Source organism: Oryzias melastigma, linkage group LG23, assembly GCF_002922805.2.
Source record: "Oryzias melastigma strain HK-1 linkage group LG23, ASM292280v2, whole genome shotgun sequence".
NCBI lineage: Eukaryota > Metazoa > Chordata > Actinopteri > Beloniformes > Adrianichthyidae > Oryzias > Oryzias melastigma.
Window position 1 is genome coordinate 4,068,252 of NC_050534.1, and position 18,108 is coordinate 4,086,359.

General features: G+C 39.0%; 2 protein-coding genes across 2 annotated transcripts; one reads left to right on the plus strand and one right to left on the minus strand.

The window, feature by feature from the left end:
- The first annotated feature begins 4 nt into the window (after positions 1 to 4).
- Positions 5 to 9,090, plus strand: dnajc2 (DnaJ (Hsp40) homolog, subfamily C, member 2). Its single transcript, XM_024262645.2, has 16 exons — positions 5 to 255; positions 1,270 to 1,460; positions 1,918 to 1,993; positions 2,070 to 2,168; positions 2,239 to 2,461; positions 2,543 to 2,608; positions 2,678 to 2,769; positions 3,334 to 3,455; positions 5,245 to 5,394; positions 5,477 to 5,565; positions 5,700 to 5,769; positions 6,269 to 6,450; positions 6,896 to 6,996; positions 7,064 to 7,174; positions 8,679 to 8,836; positions 8,933 to 9,090. The coding sequence occupies exons 1-16, from the start codon at positions 201 to 203 to the stop codon at positions 8,999 to 9,001; spliced, it is 1,854 nt and encodes a 617-aa protein (XP_024118413.1). The 5' UTR covers positions 5 to 200; the 3' UTR covers positions 9,002 to 9,090.
- Positions 9,016 to 16,516, minus strand: pmpcb (peptidase, mitochondrial processing subunit beta). The gene is made up of 13 exons (XM_024262646.2): positions 16,359 to 16,516; positions 15,668 to 15,805; positions 15,298 to 15,384; positions 15,098 to 15,227; positions 13,341 to 13,539; positions 13,185 to 13,264; positions 13,015 to 13,127; positions 12,794 to 12,937; positions 11,024 to 11,184; positions 10,871 to 10,956; positions 10,710 to 10,798; positions 10,563 to 10,638; positions 9,016 to 9,196 (listed from the first exon to the last, which is right to left on the minus strand). The coding sequence occupies exons 1-13, from the start codon at positions 16,440 to 16,442 to the stop codon at positions 9,132 to 9,134; spliced, it is 1,452 nt and encodes a 483-aa protein (XP_024118414.1). The 5' UTR covers positions 16,443 to 16,516; the 3' UTR covers positions 9,016 to 9,131.
- Between the last annotated feature and the right edge of the window lie 1,592 nt (positions 16,517 to 18,108).

Here is an 18,108-nt window from a genome sequence, read left to right on the forward strand (position 1 = left end):
ATAACATGAATACTCAAACAAGTCGTAGCGGAACTAAAAATCCGGAACTATAATAACGATCCCAAAGCCGCGGAGCTTCTTGGGTCCGCAGGCACACCGGGAGGCCCATGTGGTCCGTCAATGAGCGACCCATAAACTAGCACTTCGGACATATTTGATTGTGTTGGCAAGTGGATGTTGGAAACGGTTATGTTGTGAAGATGCTGCTAGAAGCAAAGAATGTCGAGGAGACCGCGGTGCTGAAGGCGGCTGCCGGTAAGCAGTGGGAGGCCGCCGGGTCGCAGCTAAACGAGCTCCTGGTAGTAGACTGGACTTGTTCGTACGCAGTTGTTCAAAAAAGCTTCAGATATCATCCACATGTTTTACATTTATGCATTTTTTATATTTGGTGAGTCCAATAAGTTTTTTTTAATTGGTCGTGTTGATTAATCCTCCAGCCCACGCCGGTTCCTGGGTTTCAGTGAGTCTCCTGACTAAATCTTTGGAAATTTCAGCACAAAATATGAATTCTCGGTAGCCTCTGCCACACAAAAGCCCATGTCAGTCCAGCGAACACGGGCTTTAAGGATCGAAAAAGAGTAGTAGGTGTAAATGCCAAATCCTAGAATCTGAAGTTATTTTTAAGCTAACCCCTCTTTTATTTTCTCAAATGATTAAAAAAGCAAAAATCCACCAGTAGTTCTAGAAGCACACATGTAGACCTGATACAACATCAATCAATTTAAGTTAATTTCAAGCTAAACATTTTTGAAAAACCATTAGAAATAAGATGTTGTAGTTTATCAAGTAAAATGAAGTACTTATTTTGAAGGACTGGTGCAATCTGATTCAATTATTTTTTTTAATCTCACTTTTTTATTAGTTTTCTTCTCCATTTTTTGATACAATAACATTAATACAATTGACACTAGCATAACACACAAAAAAGTGCTGGTTTCAGATTTTAATTTTTTAAATGGTTGCTCTGATTCAATTTTAATCCTTTTTAGAGTTTGGTTATATGGCAACAGAAATATAAATATTGAAATGGCTTCAAACCTCCATCCCAGCGTGATTAAAAAAAAAAAAAAAACAATCTCACATTGATGGGAGAGAGTACATCATTAGTTTTAGGTTTTCATTGAAAAAGTAGATAAACAATTTATTTATGAACAATTTCAGCAACAATCTTTCAGAAAATTCTCCTAATGCGGGTCACTCCGCTCTTATTCTCTGTCGTCTTTCTCTTGGCTGAAATGAATTTTATGTCTGGTTTCTTTCGCCCCACAGCTTCTGTCCTTGTTCAGGTGGAGCCGGTGGGTCGGTGGTTTGAGGCGTACATCAGGAGGAGAAACAGGAATGTGTCGGCCTCCTTCCAGGAGCTGGAGGATGAGGAGGAGTCCTCGGAGGAGTCTGAAGACGAGGAGCTTCTGCTGGAGGAGCATCCCATGCTGCGAACGCTCGACCCCAAAGACTGGAAGGTATCTCAAATATCTCTGTAAATGAACGCTTTGCTTACTTACTTACATTCTCTCAGAAGGTTATTTTGTTAGATGAGTATTTACTCAGTTATGCACAGCTTCATGAAAAATGCTTCTGGAAAGCTGGTTGTCCAGTACACCCAGCTTAAAACAAGTTTGGAAGTTTTTGGTTAAAAGGTTGATATTAAAAAAACCCAACAGTAAAACCAATTTATTTTGTAATGGATGCAGTTTATAGTGGTGAGAAGAATGTGGAAGAACTTCCTTGAAAAAAAGAAGATTTGGATGAGAGGAGAGATCATTTCAGAGTTTGATTAGTCGACTATTAAAATAATAATTTATGGCAGCACTAGTGATAAGGCTTAAAGTAATAACTGATAATAATCCATTTTATTTGAAGTGTCTTTCTCTTGCTTAACAAATATGAACCCCGAGTTTTGGTCCTTCTGTCTGTCAGAACCAGGATCACTATGCCGTCCTCGGCCTCCCACACCTGCGGTACAAAGCCACACAAAGACAGATCAAAGCTGCGCGTAAGTTTCTCTCCTCGCCTTCGTAGAGCCGTCCCACATTACTGGAACAAACTCTGTTCTGTTTAACAACTCACAGACAAAGCGATCGTGCTGAAGCATCATCCTGACAAAAGGAAAGCTGCAGGAGAGCAGATCCAAGAAGGAGACAACGACTACTTCACCTGTATAACTAAAGGTACGTAGCCCAGCTGGAAAGCCTCTCTGTCGTGACCTTTGGTGACCCCAGCGTCTCCGTCTACCTGCAGCTATTGAAACCCTGTCTGATCCGATGAAGAGGAGAGCCTTCGACAGCGTGGATCCCACCTTCGACAACAGCGTGCCTTCCAAAGGCGAAGGCAAAGAGAACTTCTTTGAGGTTTTCTCTCCCGTTTTCGAGAGGAACGCTCGATGGTCGACCAAAAAGTCTGTGCCCAAACTTGGAACTTCAGACTCGACTTTTGAAGAGGTGGACAATTTTTACTCCTTTTGGTAAGAACAGTGTTTTCAGAGAAGTTGAAAACTATTTAAAATTGAAGGTGAAGTTGGATTTAAAAATTATTTTGTTTAAAGGTATAACTTTGACTCGTGGAGGGAATTTTCATACTTGGATGAAGAAGAAAAGGAAAAGGCAGAATGGTAAGGTCCAGATCACAATTTTTCTTTTTCCAGATTTAAACTAACACTGAAAACTTTTGTCCTTTCCAGTCGGGATGAGAGGAGGTGGATTGAAAAGCAGAACCGAGCTTCCAGAGCGCAGAGAAAGAAGGAGGAGATGAACAGAATAAGAACACTAGTCGGTATGGACTCATTTTTGTCACAAAGTTCCCCTGATGCCAATGTTATGGATGTTGAAGCATTTTATGATCCGCAGTTTAAGAATATCATCCCGTCTCTGCATTAATAAAGATATGAACATTAATATCCAGTGGGCATTTGACAGTTTGGTTAAATCTATAAAATGTTTTCAACACAAGATGATGTTTAAATGATGATAAAATATTGAAGCCTGTTTTTATCAATCCTGAACAATAAAGAAAAAACAAAACATCAGGCCCAGAGTTTTCTGAGTAATCCACAAAATATTAACCTCAAACTACAAAATGTACACCATTAATTTATGATAATGTTCACCTGGTCAGGCTTTATCCCTCACATAGCTACATAGCGGTGGCCTTGAGGGCTCGTTTAGTTCTATTAGGAACTACAGTCGCACATTGATGACATCACTGTTCTCACTATATTTGAGAACAGGACATTAGTTTAAGATTTAAAATGCAGTTTAAAAAAACTAAATTGTCTATAACTAACGTGATAATTTGACCCCCCCCCCCCTACTCACGACTGATGATTTGTTTCTGCAGACATGGCCTACAGTTGCGACCCAAGGATAAAAAAATTTAAAGACGAGGAAAAAGCAAGGAAAGAGTCTGAGAAGAAAGCAAAAGCAGAAGCCAAGAAGAGAGAACAGGAAGAGAAGGAGAAGGTAAGTGTTGGATCTGGGATGAGACGCCTGAGCAGAGAGGATTTTTAACATTCGGTCTAAAGAAAACAGACCGTCGATGTGGTTTGATGGTTACAGCCACGACTGTATGGGGTCAAATCAGGATCAGCTTAAAGTGAACGAGAAACAGATTCAAAACTTTAGAAATAGACATTGGAAAAGATTTTTTTTTTGAAAGTTTGAAACTGAAAAAAAATTGTAAATTTGAAAAAAAAAATTAGATTTAGTTTCTTTTTCATGTTTTCATTATTTTATTGTTTTATTTTAGATTTATGTCAAGTTTTCAGGTTTTTTTGTTTTCAAAAAACTTTATTTCAAATGTCCTGGGTTTTTTTTCCAAATCATTTTTTTTTTCAATTTCAAAAACTGAAAATTTGAAAAAAAGTTTTTCCATTTATAGTTTTCTTTTAATATCAAGTTTTTGCTATTTTTTTCCCCAAATTTTCAAGATTTATTTCAAGTTTTCTGTTTTTTTCCCTCAAATTTTCTTTTTTTTATATTTTCAAAAGCAGAAAATTTGAAAAAAAGTTTTCCATTTATATTTTTTTAAATATCAACTTTTCTCTATTTTCTTCCCAAATTTTCAAGATTTATTTAAGTCTTCAGTTTTTTTCCCAAATTTTCATACATTTTTTTTCAATTTCAAAAACTGAAAATTTAAAAAAAAGTTTTTACATTTATAGTTTTTTTAAAAATCGAGTTTACGCTTTTTTTTCAAGATTTATTTCAAGTTTTCATTTTTTTCCCCCCAAATTTTCATAATTTCTTTTCAATTTCAAAAACTGAAAATTTGAAAAAAAAAAAGTTTTGAAAATTAAAAAAAACCTTGAAAATAAAAATAAAATGTTATTTGAAAACTTAAAAAAGCTAAAAACTTTAGACAAATCTTGAAAATTTGGGATAAAAAATGTATAAATGTAAAAACTTTCTTTTCAAATTTTCTGTTTTTTTTATTTACAATGTCTTGTTATCAGATTTACTTTTTTTTCTTTTTTCAAATTTTCCAAAAAAAATTCCAGTAATGTCTATTTTTCAAGTTTTCAGTCTGTTTTTTCGTTCTCTTTAAGCTGATCCTGATTTGACCCCATACACCTCGTCCTGCTTTTTCAAAGATTTTACTTCATAAAGTCACACAGCATGTGATACACCTTTATTTAAAAACTGCTAGTAAATGTTTTATTACTCAGTGTAGGTTCATCTCCAGAACCCGCTGAATCTCTTCAGGGTCGTGGAGTTCCTGGAACCAATCCAGCTACTGTTGTGTGATTTAGAGACACTAACTACCTGTGCAGCATGATTTTGGGCTGTGGGAGGGAGTTAGAAAAAACCAGGCAAGCAGGAGAACAGTTGGGATTTGAACCAGGACCTTCACTGTGAGGCTAGAGTGCCAACCACTACACCACCATCCAGCCCTGTGTCCTGCACTCTCTTGTAGGGCTGAGATGATAAAATCAATTAATCAATCTACTGCATAAAGCCGAAGTCTGCTAGCTTGATGCTAGCATATAATGGAATTTCCCATAGGATGGCTAATGCTAACGCTCGGTCAACTAAATGTACATCTTTATAAACTCACAGACATACATTTTCCAAACTCTTTTAAATAATTAAATACATATACTTTTTAAATAACCATTTCTGCTCTTTGCTCATATTTTCTTCTTCATCTGGAATAAGGTGTAATACTACAGCGCTATCGCCACCTAGTGGCCAAACTGAAACACTCTCCAGGACTGTTCTATATGCCGTCTCTTCCTCCGTTCTCCCTCAGGCCCGGCAGGCGGAGCTGGAAGTGGCGCGTTTAGCAAAGGAAAAAGAGGAGGAGGAGGCCAGGCAGGCGGCTGTGCTGGCCAAGAAGGAGAAGGAGATCCAGAAAAAGGCCATCAAGAAGGAAAGGCAGAAGCTCAGGACCTTCTGTAAGGTAAGCCCAGCAGCTTATCCGTAAGCGGTGCACATTCTGAGGACGGGTACGTGTTGGCTTCAGTTGGTCGCTTCTCTTACAGAACTGGAACTACTTTGCTGACAGTGAAGCTGACGGAGTGAAAATGATGGAGGAGGTGGAGAAACTGTGTGAGCGTCTGGAGCTGATGAGGTAGAGACCCAGATAGATTTACAGGCGTGTAAAAGCCTCGCATTAGTTTCTAACATGCATCAGTTTAAGCTAAAGACCAAGCAATAATCTTCACGTTGTCAATTGAACCTCTATAAAGGACAGATTTTTCTTAGTTTACAGACGTTGAATGAAACTCTGGCCTCAGGCTCTAAAGAGGAGTGCAAGGCAGCCGTGGAGAAACAGGTACTTTTTTATTTTTATGAATAACATGTAGATTTTTGTCCTGAGATTGCAAACATCACCCGCCTGATCAATAACGACCAAATCCAGAGGTCTGCGACCTTTCACACTAAAGAGCCATTTGGTCTCAATTCTTACAGACCAGAACCTAACGAGAGCCGCAAAGTCTCACTCTATTGTTAAAAAATGCACAATATTTATGCTTTTTTGTCAATTAAACATTGATTTATAAATAGAACTTAAATATTGCAATAATCATTGCAACAGTGTTTTTATGTTTATATATAACAGTTGTGACTTCTTTTACTTTTGACAGCAGCACACACTAGTTCCTTTCAAAATAAAACCCACTTTGTGTTAAGAAGGTCGTCCTGCCTCAGCAGCTTCTAGCTGACAGCTAGAAATGCTGACGCTAATAGCTGAAAACACTGAAGCTAATAGCTAAAACTGCTGAAGCTAATAGCTAAAACTGCTGAAGCTGACCACTTGGACGTTTCTGCAGGTGGAGGAGGTGAACGCTCAGCTGCAGAGGGAGAGGGAAGCCGAGGTGCAGGCCATGCAGGCGGCTCGCAGCGCTGAGCAGGCCAGCGGAGGAGGCGGCGGCGGCGGGAAGGGCTGGAATGAAGATGACCTGCAGCTGCTCATCAAAGCGGTCAACCTGTTCCCCGCTGGAACCAACGCCAGGTTCAGAACGTCATTAATGCTGCTTCATCAATTACGGGGCCTATATCGCCAAAATTCACGAGATTGCTAATAGCATTCTCAATTGTTCTGCTTCTCCTGGAGGGTGTTTCAGTTTGGCCACTAGGGGGTGATGGCGCTATAGCATTTTACCAGAAGAAAAATCAAAGTTTTTTTTAGAAAATTCATCCCTGTGAGTTTATAAAGATGTTCATTTAGTCAGCAATGTATGTTTAGATCGATTGAGCGTTAGCATTAGCCGTCCTATGGGAAAATCCCTTAATAGGTTAGCATCAAGCTAACAAACTTTAGCTTTATGCGTTTCTGAATCAATTACTGATCTATTAATCAATTGATTTTGTTAACCCATCCCTAGAGGTTAATATTTGAAGACGTTTGACTCTTTTCATGTCAATGAGCATGTTTCAGAGAAACGTTTTTCTTTCAGATGGGAAGTTATTGCCAATTACATGAACTTGCACTCCGTCAGCGGCATGAAGAGGACGGCCAAAGACGTCATCAACAAAGCCAAGAACCTGCAGAGATTAGGTGAGCGGACGGCGCGGCGTCACATTGACGGTTGGGAGACGTTTCGTAACGGACGTCCCTTCTGTAGATCCGCTGCAGAAAGACGAGATCAACCGGAAGGCCTTTGAGAAGTTCAAGAAGGAGCACTCTTCAGTGGCGCCCTCCATAGACAACGCGGCGCCCTCGGAGCGCTTTGACGGTAGGCTTTCGCTTCCACAGCACACCTGTGACCTTTAACCTTTGTAGCTCATCCAACCTTCATGACATTTCCCACATGCTGTAGTGAATCGTACCATGTTCATCCACCTGGAGGCACAGATAGTGTCCCTTTTAGGTGCCCTGAAAAGTTAGTTTTCAAAATAAAACGGTTCTACGGGAACTTTAGTTTTAAAGAAAGAAAGTTTGTAGATATTTTTCAGAAAATATTTGTAAAAAGAATGTCTTTATTTTTTTCTTTTCTTTCTTATTTAAAAAAAATAATAATAATTTAGGCTCAATTTGAGCTCAGATTGTCCTTCCCTAACCGGGACATTTCTGATTTAGCTTGACTGGGAACATTAGTATCAAATATGCAGCAAAACCATCTCATCTATAGACTCTGTAACTTCATTTTCTTTTGGCGATTCTCCTGTTTTGTAGCTCTATATAAAATCTTTACATTTTTATCTCTTCCCACACTTTGGTTGTATTGTTTTATAAAGTTTATTTTTGTATTTAAATCCTTCAGAATTGATCCATAGTGGATCTTTCTTTTCATCCCACAGAAACGGATGACACTACTAACACACAAACTTTTTATTTATTATCTAATTATACAAGATTTGTATTAAAACACATGTTTATAAATCTCTCGCTCAAGCCCCGCCCTTCCCTGCAGGTTGTTTCTCTTGAGCTGTTATCAAAAGTATTTGATCTTTTTAAAGTGTAACCGAACACTAAATCAACTTTTTTTGGCTGTTGACTTCTATAAATGGGACTTTAAAAGTCCTGTTTAGTTTTGACCATTTAAAATAAACTTGTTAAATTCCTGAAATTATAGTTTAAAACTGTCTGTGCACTGCCCCCTACAGGTTAAAATGAAGTATTACAGTTGAATTTTCTGATTGGTCAACTGGTGTAAGTATAAGTATGGCGTCGTCATGCTCTGCAGCTCCAGTATAAAAGCCCCGCCCATCTTTGATTCTGGGGCAGTCGTTGTTGGCGTGTTAGCTTTAGCATAGTTCGTAGGTGTGTTGCAATCAGTTGTCAAAAATCTAGACTTGCACAACTTTCCAGTGTGTTTGACTGCTATTGGCATAAAATCCTGCAAACGCCGTCCTGGTGGTGGATTTGCAATGAATGTTTCACTCGAGATTGATACGTTAGCCTCATTAGCTATGATGCTAGCATCATTTTACACGTAAAGTTCCTAGAAAGTTCTGTGGAGAAACTGGCATCACTTTGCTCGGTACCACTCTCCACATTGAAGACGTTAGAGTTCCTCAAGCTGACCTCAGTGTCAATCATAGATTCAAACCACACCTCCCCCGCTCACCCCGCCCCCTTTTTTTCAAATCTGAGTTGAGCCTGTTGTTACCCTTTAAGAAGTAGTAAACGTCCTGCATGAAGGACTATCAGCTCCTGGTTTCTGGACCGAAGATGAATGTCCAGCTCGGATATTTTCCTCTTCCTTCCTGAACTCTCTGCATGTTTATGGTCCTCAGCCTCCGGTGAAGGGAACCCGGCGCCCTGGACCACTGAGGAACAGAAGCTCCTGGAACAGGCTCTGAAAACGTACCCGGTCAGTACACCTGAACGCTGGGAGAAGATCGCCGCTGCAGTTCCCGGTCGAACCAAGAAGGACTGCATGAAGAGGTACAAGGTACGAGACCCAAGCCCACGTACAGGTTGAACACTGATGCTGACGCTGGTTTGAGGTTCAGTTCTGCTGCTAACTGCTTCTCTGCTCCTCCCTCAGGAACTGGTGGAGATGGTTAAAGCCAAGAAAGCTGCTCAGGAACAAGTGGCAGCCAAGAGTAAAAAATGACCAGAACCACAATCCCTTATTTTAATGTTATTGTGTTGTTCTTTATTTTATAATAAAAAAAAAACTAGAAACTTATTAAATACGTCTTTCTTTAATGGATGAATAGTTGATGGATTCTGGGAGGTTCTGCTCAGCCTTTCATCCAGAACATTCCACTGCGGAGCTGGTTGTAGTCGGGCAGCTGCTCGATTGGACCTGACGTTTATGACAAAGAAAAAACAGTCAGTTCTGAAAGTCCAGCTGGAACTTCATGTTTTTACAGCTTCCAGAACTTTCTTCAAACGGACAAATCAAACTAGAGAGAAGCTGCAGGTCTAATGTCTGAAGTTATGGAGTCAAATCAGGATCTGCTTTGACTCCAGAAAAAATAGAACATTGGTGAGCTGCGTATCGCATCGTATGGTGTGGTACCAAGTTACTCCCAGCCCTATTGGCTACTGGGACATATTTCCCATGATCCCCCACTCCGATCAAACTACAACACTGTTACTGCTGTGCAGTTTTACTTCGCTAATATTGTGGTCTAAATTTCACAGTCTCGCTGTTGGGTGGATTTTTTTCAGCACGACTTTGCTGTTGATCTCGTCAATGGATCTCCTCCGTGACATTTTTCACGCAGACGTCCAGCTTGGCAGCGTTACATAAATCGTCATGATTAGATCCTTGTTTTCATCCTAATGCTAGAATTATTTTTCTATGAAAGTTTGAACTGTGAGAGTAAAAAAATGAGAGAAAAGTGTGAAAATATTCATGTGTGTCTGAAAAAAGTGTAGAAAATGAGTGGTGAAGACTAATGCAAACATGTCTCAGTAGCCAATCAGCTCAAAGCCCCGCCCCCATGTAAAATTAGGATCTGCTCAGCAGCGAAACTGAAAACAGAACTGAAAGGAAAGAATGAAAAAGGAAAGTTGAAAGTACAAATAAATTTTTTTTTTAATTTGTAACTGAGTTTTTTAAAATTTTCAATATTTTTTTCATTCCTTCAAGTTTTCTAAACGTATTTTGAGTTTCTATTTTAAACCTGCTTTTTCATTTGCTTAACCAGATCCTGATTTGACCCCATAATATAAGCAGCTGCTTCAGCTGACGTCATTTAAGGTTTTAGATCTTCTCTGAACCAATTGTTGGCTTTTTTTAAATTGTAAAATGAGATGTTTTTCTAAATTCCTGAACTGTGTCTATAGTGATGATGGAAAAAGGAGAGGCGTGACTTCCTCTGGTCCGTTTGTGGTGTTTCTGTTGCGTCGACACTAAAACAAATGTTTATTTATCAGTATGTTTCAGTCATCCCTGCTTCATCTCCTCAAGCTTTTAACAGGAGTTCCAGTTTGTTGATGCCTCAAGTTTTGGGAAAAATGTCAGAAAACCAGAAACAAGTTTGAGTTTCAAAATAAAAACTTTTGTTGTACTTTCAAAATAAAACTTTAAAAGATTTAATTTCACGTTTAAGTGTTGGATGAGTGGGATAAACCACTCCTCCGGGATCGAGGGGGGCGGATCAGTCAACGTAATGAACTGACGCACCGCAGACGGACCAGAGTGAATTCTGGGTAAGACGTACCAACAGCTGCGATGGCTGGAGCCCTGTTGTAAATGTATTTGGTGCACACTTCTTTAATGGTCTCTGCATCGATGGCCTGTTGACGGATAGAAACACGGTTACGGTTGCACGATAAAGAGTTTATCTCGATCTTTCTGGCTCTCTCACGTCGATCCGGGCCTCCAGCTCGTGCAGAGGAATCCTGCGGCTGTAGCACAGCATCTGTCGGCCGATGTCCTCGCAGATCGGGGTGGATCCTGGACAAATGCGGTGTCCACGTCAACATTTCTCACTGGGACTGTACAGTTCTCTTTTGGGGGGGGTCTTACCGTCCAGGTGCAGCAGCATGTTTGTCTTCAGCAGGTTCTTGGCCCGAGCCACTTCAGCTTCCGTCACGCTGGTGCACAGCGACATCCTGACAGGAACGGGTCATTAAACCAGAGGTCCCTCTGACAGCAGCCGTGTGGGCGGGGTCCACTCACCATTCCCTCTGGGTGAAGTGCATCATGTCCCCCACCGTGCCGGGCTCACACACCATGTAGAGCCCCCACAGGCCCGTATCTGTGTAGCAGGTGTTGAAGGACTGGAAGCTGTGGCACAGGTTCCCCTGACAGGCCATCTGAGCCAGCTTACTGGACAGGTTCTGGGTTCAGACATGGAACACATCCACATCCATCAGCAGTGATCCGGGATGATCAAACACAACATTTGATCACAGCAGCTGCAGATGAAGCACGTCTATGATTTCATTTGAAACTTTTTCAGAATCTGCAGTTTCTCCAGGTCATCAGTCGATAGGTGGATTTAGCAATAATGGATCTACTTCATGGCATAAACCCATGGATGCTACTAGCAGTTATATATAGGCTGGAGCTGCTATGCTAGCTTGTTGCAAAGTTGGACGCCATATTGGACAGGGCCGGATATCCATTTACTGCTGTGCTACAACTGCACAAAGACAGAAAAACAAAAATGTGACTTTTTACAAATACAATATTACTAGGGCTGGGAATCAATTAAAAAACAAATTAATTAATTCAAACCTGGAAAAAATGAATTGCTATATTTTTTATTTTCTACAACTTATCTGCGAATAATCACAATATGAAATTCCACACAAAACTCTACATTTAGAACATTTATTTTTAATTACTGCTGTTAAATAATTAAAAAAAAAAATTGATTAATCGCAATTTTTACCAGGTAAAATTTATTTGTACAATATACCACCGGACCACGGATCAAATTATCTGCTTTTTGTGAAAAAGTGATCTAAACCACAAAAATGGCAAGAATAAAGTACTAAAAACCAATATTTTTATTGATATATTTATATATATATATATATATATATAAACATAATTATTTTTAGTAAGTGACGATGGTATAAGTGTGATAATACCAGACGAAATGTTTATAGCGCACGCTGAGGAAGCCTGAACCTCAGAGTTAAAGTGAAGGACTGTTTCTTCAATTCATTTGTGTTAATACATATTAACGTGTTAATTCTTTCTGATTAATCACGTGCGTTAATGTTCACAGTCCTAGTAATTACTGTCGGCTGATAAAGGAGAACTTCTAAAACATTTTAAAAAGATCTGAGTGGGTTTACTCGCAATAATGAACGTTTAGGCTGATCTTGAAGTCCATTCAAAGTCAATGGTGGCTTTATTCTCACTATTTCCACGTTTTCTGGCAGAACCACCGATTATTTCAGCTTATGGAGGATGACTGTAGTATTGGTTTTTGTGTCAGACCTCAGATCAGACCAGACGACCTGCTTCTAAGTTCTAAGTTGGAGGAATAGAAACTAACGAGTCTAGCACCGAATCCCTGTCTGGGGTCGGGACAGAAACCCGTCTGCCCGGTGTTGCACGGGTCCCCCGAGTCCTTCTGATAGAGGCTGGGTGGGGTCCACTAGTGCAGGGGTCTGCAACCTTTAAAGCTTAAAGAGCCATTTGCTCTAGTTTCTTACAGACCAGAACCCAACGAGAGCCACAAAATCCCAATGAATCGTTTAAAAATGGCACAATATTTATGCTTTTTTGGTATGAAAAATGTATTTATAAATGTAGCTTTTAAATATTTAGATAACTGAATGAAAACCGTGTTTATTTGTTTAAATAAGACCCCTGCACTAGTGCATTTGCCCCGCGGCACGACCGGCTTGAAAAGTTACAGCAAATCAAAGAACATAAATACTGGAGCTCCAGTGTTCAAGGGTTAAAGCTGAACTTAAAACATCTACTCACCACTCCTCCGCCGAATGAGCGGTCCCAGTTCCCAACAAGCGTGTTGGCCACCATGAGGGGGATGGTGTCGGGGTGTGACCAGCCGACGGCCTCGACAGCAATGGCAATGTGAGCCAGGGGCATCTTATCATCACGCACACGAATCTGAACCCAAAGGACACGACGTGGTTAGAACTCCTCCAAAGCTGCTTGATCTCCCTGGAGTGTGACTCGCAGCATACCTCACTTCCTGTGAAGTCACATGGAGGCAGCGCCGGGGCTTCACCCTCATATCTGCCGGGAAGCTTTCCAAAGTGGTAGCGGGCCAAACTGATGAGCTCGTTGTGGCAGACTCCTGATCAGAAACGCCTCAGTATTTTTGTCACCACATCAGGAGATGGTCACTTCTTACCTCCAGCTGCAGCCAGCACGATTCTGGGTCCTTTGTAGTGAGTGGTGATGTACTCCACCAGGTCTCCTCTGTTGATGGTCCTGGGACACAAACGCACAACTGAGTCCCAGAGAACTGTGGAGGTCTGGACAGAACGAAGGGAAAAAGGACAAACACCTGATGTTCTCGGTGGGGCCCAGAATGGTGCGGCCCAGCGCGGTGGACTGGTACGCTGTGGCGTGAAGGTAATCGAAGACCACTTCCTGTAGGTTAGTCTCCACTTCCTGCATCTCTCGTAGGATCACGCCCCGCTCTCTCTCGATCTCAGCCTCCCCCAGAGTGCTGTTCTGGATGATGTCAGCCAGGATCTCCACGGCTGACAAACAAACATTCTCAACATGGAGCCAAAAAAATAAACAATCTAGAGAGGATTCCGCATTTAATAAAGAACAGACACTGCAGAGTTCCCTTGTTCATCTCAGGAGTTCTGTTCTAAAAATAACCTGCGATAGACAAAGAAGTCAACTTTATTTTTTACAACAAAAACTCTCCCTTCACACTTTGTCCACTTAAGTCAATCAGAATCAGAAGCCAAGTTGCACTTTTATGCTGATGATGCATTTATTTATTGTTGTGGATCATCTCTCTCTCAGGTACAAGAAGTAAGCTTTTGCTGCTGTCCAAAAGTCCCTTCTGTTAGCTGAAAGTAATGCGTAATGCAGAGAATTTCAAATTAATGCTGTTTTCAAAAAAAAGTCTCAGATAATCTTCCTGTAGTCACCACTCTTGAAGGGGGAGTCATCGAGGTGATGCAGGAGTATAACTCCCTCACTTTTAAATCTTTTATGGAAAATGTTTTAAAGAAGATAAAACTTAGGTTGGGTTTCTTTTATCGTAATTAGTGCTGCCACAAATTTTAATAGTCAACAAATCACCGATTATTTTTTTCAGATTAGTCGACTAATCAGGTCATGCAGAACCTGGATGTAAAACAAACATCTTAACCATCATTAGCTTTAAACTAACTAAAAACTACATAGATAAGATTACCTATATAAATAAAGACTTACTTACTTACCTGCAATAATGCTAATCTAAATGCTATAACCTGAATTTGGCCGCTGAAGATGCTGAAATTGATAGCTAAAAACACTGAAGCTGAAAGCCAGCTAAAATATTAACTAAATTCCAAATTAGCCTAAAAATCGAAAAAAAAAAAAAATAGGTTAGCCAAAACGGCTAGCATGTAGCTTCAATATTAGCTAAACTTCAAATTAGCCTAAAACACTGAAAAAAAGCCTAAATTAGCCAAAACAGCTAGCATTTAAATATTAGCCTAACTCCAAAACAGCCTAAAAAAAACTTTGAAAAAGCCCCAATTAACCAAAATAGCTAGCATGTAGCTGAAATATTAGCTTAACTCCAAAATGGACACAAAAAAATCTTAATAAATGCCAAATAGTCCAAAAAGCTAGCATAATACCATTATAACTTTCAACTTTACTACACTCTGACTCCATATAATATAAAGTAACGACTAATCGACTATTAAATTAGTCGTCGACTATTTTAATAGTCGATTAGTCGACTAATCATGACAGCCCTAATCGTAATAGGTAGCGTTTCTCTTTTAAAGCAGAAAAATATCTTGTGAATGTAAATTTTTCATATGAGGTGGATGATCTTTTTTATATGAATGCATCGGTCTCATCCCTTTGATCCTGAACTCATTCTGTACAAGAGACGCACCACAGAGGGAGTGATTGACAACGGTCTACGGCCAATCAGGAGGCAGAACAAAATGTAATGCATTAAAAATAAATAAATAAAAAAATAAACTGTACTGAAAAAAAATCAGTTAAAACAGCGAGATGAACTGTGATATAATGAGGGAAAACAGCAGTTGTTTTCTCATATCCATGTTTTGGATGTACCTCGAGGCAGATCTTTGGAGAAAGCTTTGGCGTAGTACACCGTCTGCTCCCGTGACGTGTACGCGTTCAGGTGAGCCCCCATGTTCTCGATCTCCAACTCCAGATCCAGCTGGGAGCGTTTTCTGGTGCCCTGCAGTCGAACAAAAAGACGGTCGGAGACGCATACGTGGGAGAGACCGACTCCGTCCTCGCCGCCTCACCTTGAACGCCATGTGCTCCAGGAAGTGTGCCGTGCCGTTGTTCCTTTTGTTCTCATAGCGACTGCCAGCATCGATCCACAGGCCCACCTATGAGAAGACACACATCAACACAACGATAGCAAAACACAACAAAGGAAAAGGATATAATCTTTCATGAACTTTTGTGGTAAAAAAAAACAAAAACCCACAAAACTGAATAAAATCACTAAAAACACAGACATACTTAACAAAACTAGGTAAAAAAGGGCTTCAACATGTAACAATGAATACATAAAAACACACACACACAAAAAAACCCCACAATTTGGCAAATATTGTTTTGAAAAAAAAAAGAGACTTTGAAAAGTTCAGGTTTTTGTCACAAACTTACAGTGCAGGTTGTGAGGCCCGAGTCCTCTGAAGCCACTCGGAGGCCGTTTTCTAACGTGGTAACTTTGGTTTCTGGAACATTCAGCTGCACTTGCTGAGCGGCTCGGCTCGCCAACCATCTCTGGGGTCCGGGAACGCTCTTTGGAGAGAAGACGAGGAGTCAGGATTACAGTTCTCTGACATCTAACAATCTGGTTTGTTTCACACAATTTAAAGAAAGGACAAAGTATACAAAGAAAACCAGACAAACAGAACCAAGATTGGTAAATTTGCCACTGGCGCCGTGTGATCTTCACAAATGTCTTGATATGTAAACCAGATCCCACCCCAAATTCCTTTTTTTGATGCTATTGGGTTTTTTAAGAATCTTAGAATCACTTTCTAACCTTATTTGTCCCTGTAACAAACTCTAATCATGCATTTCCAAAACAATTAGGACTTTTTTCCTCCTTCGAATAGATATAATAATAGATATATCATATTTTATCACTACCTCTATTGATATTATTCATTATAACTGGATTCCCTTTTTATTTAAGGCTCCAGCTGACTAATGTCGTCATCAGAGTGGTCGCTTCTTGCTAACACTGAGCTGCGGCGCGTGGCGGTCATCTTTTCAGGCTGCTCTTGTGTACAGCAGCGACACAAAAGCACCACAACAGTTCCGCCCGGCTTTAAACACACTGTCCTACCCTTGGTAAAGCGTACGACGTCCTCAGTAGATGTTCTTGTAGCCTTTTCCCCGCAGACGTGAGGCGGCGAAGGGACGCGGCCATATTTGTTTTTGATTTCTGGTGGAAGACGCAACTTCCGGCAGACCTGACGTCACAAACTTTACAAAATAAGATGCTGCTGAAACATAAACTGCTGTCCCATTATTATCACCATGACTCTGCAAACTTTAACACCAATAAAAAATGATTGTGTTTCATATGATTCAGTCTAGTTTCTTACTGGCCACCGAGAGCTGCCAAACCCCACTAAACATTTTAGAAAAATACACTTTTATTTGTTTTTTTGTTTGTTTATTTTTTTTTAGTGGCAATAAAGCCATTCATTTATGAAATTTAGCTTTTAAATACTTACAATAATTGAATAATAATGTTTCTATAAATAACAACTTTTTCTGAAAGAGGCAAGTACATTTTCCTTTCAAAATAAAGTGTCAAATCAGCTGTTTATGCTGCTGAAGATCTATTTGAGTAAAAATTGTATGAAAACTAAGTCAAACATGGCATCTTCTATCATTATGACGAGAACTACTGTGCAGCGAAAATTAGAATATGTGCTCAAGGTAACTAATTCACTGTAAGAATGACCAAGAAGGAGCCCTTAAGAGGAAGATGTTTAGATGTTTAGTGGGTAAATTCAGGAAATTGCTGTGGCAACAAAAGAAGAGATCTAAAGACATAGAAGAATTAAAAAGTTTAAAAAAAAAGTTAATGAAGAAAAGCTAGTAGAACTAGTGATTTAAAACACTATGACACAAACTGACTGACTGGCTGAATGACTGGCTTTTTGGTTCAAGACTGAAATGTTCCCACAATGAAAATGATTACTAAAAATTACACTTGACATTCAAAGAAAATCTAGGATGGAATATAGGGCCATTTTACAAACCAATACAGTTTTTTTCTAATTATGAGTTTTTTCTCATAAATTTACAAGAACAAAAATCCTAACTGTTAAATTAGGAGAATAAAGTCTTATTTTAATGACTATAAGAGTGATAAGCTAAATTTATTACATCTTTCTTGTAAATTTATAAGATTAAAAGTCATAAATTTGCAAGAAAAAAATTGATAAAATTACGAGATTAAAAGTCGTAAATTTACTAGATTTAATGAAATCTTGTAAATTTATGAGTTGAAAAGTTTAATATTTACGACATATAAAATCGTAAATTTACTGGATTTAATTAAATCTTGTAAATTTACAACTTTATAAAGTCGTAAATTTACCAGATTTAAAGAACAAAACTTCACAAATAAAAAGATAGTAAAATTACAAGGTTAAAAGTTGTAGGTTTACAAGATTAAAAGTCATAATTTATGAGATATAAAGTCATACATTTACAAGATTTAAAGTTGTAAATTCTCTAATAAAAACTAGTAAAAATTACAAGATTAAAAGCTACAAATGTATTAGATTCAAAGACGTAAATTAACTTGTTAAAAAAATTTAAATTTACAAGATCAAAAACTGTATATTTATACAAGATTTAAAGTCGTAAATTTACAAGATTTAAGGTCGGAATATTTCAAAATAAAAACTTGTACATTTACGAGATAAAGTTGTAACCTTGATAGATTAAAAGTTGCATATTTATGAGATTTGAATCTGTAAATTTACTACATTTGAAAGTTATATATTTACGAGTTTTAAAGTATTAAAATTACAAGATTTAAAGTCGTACATTTAAGAGAAAAAACCTGTTATATC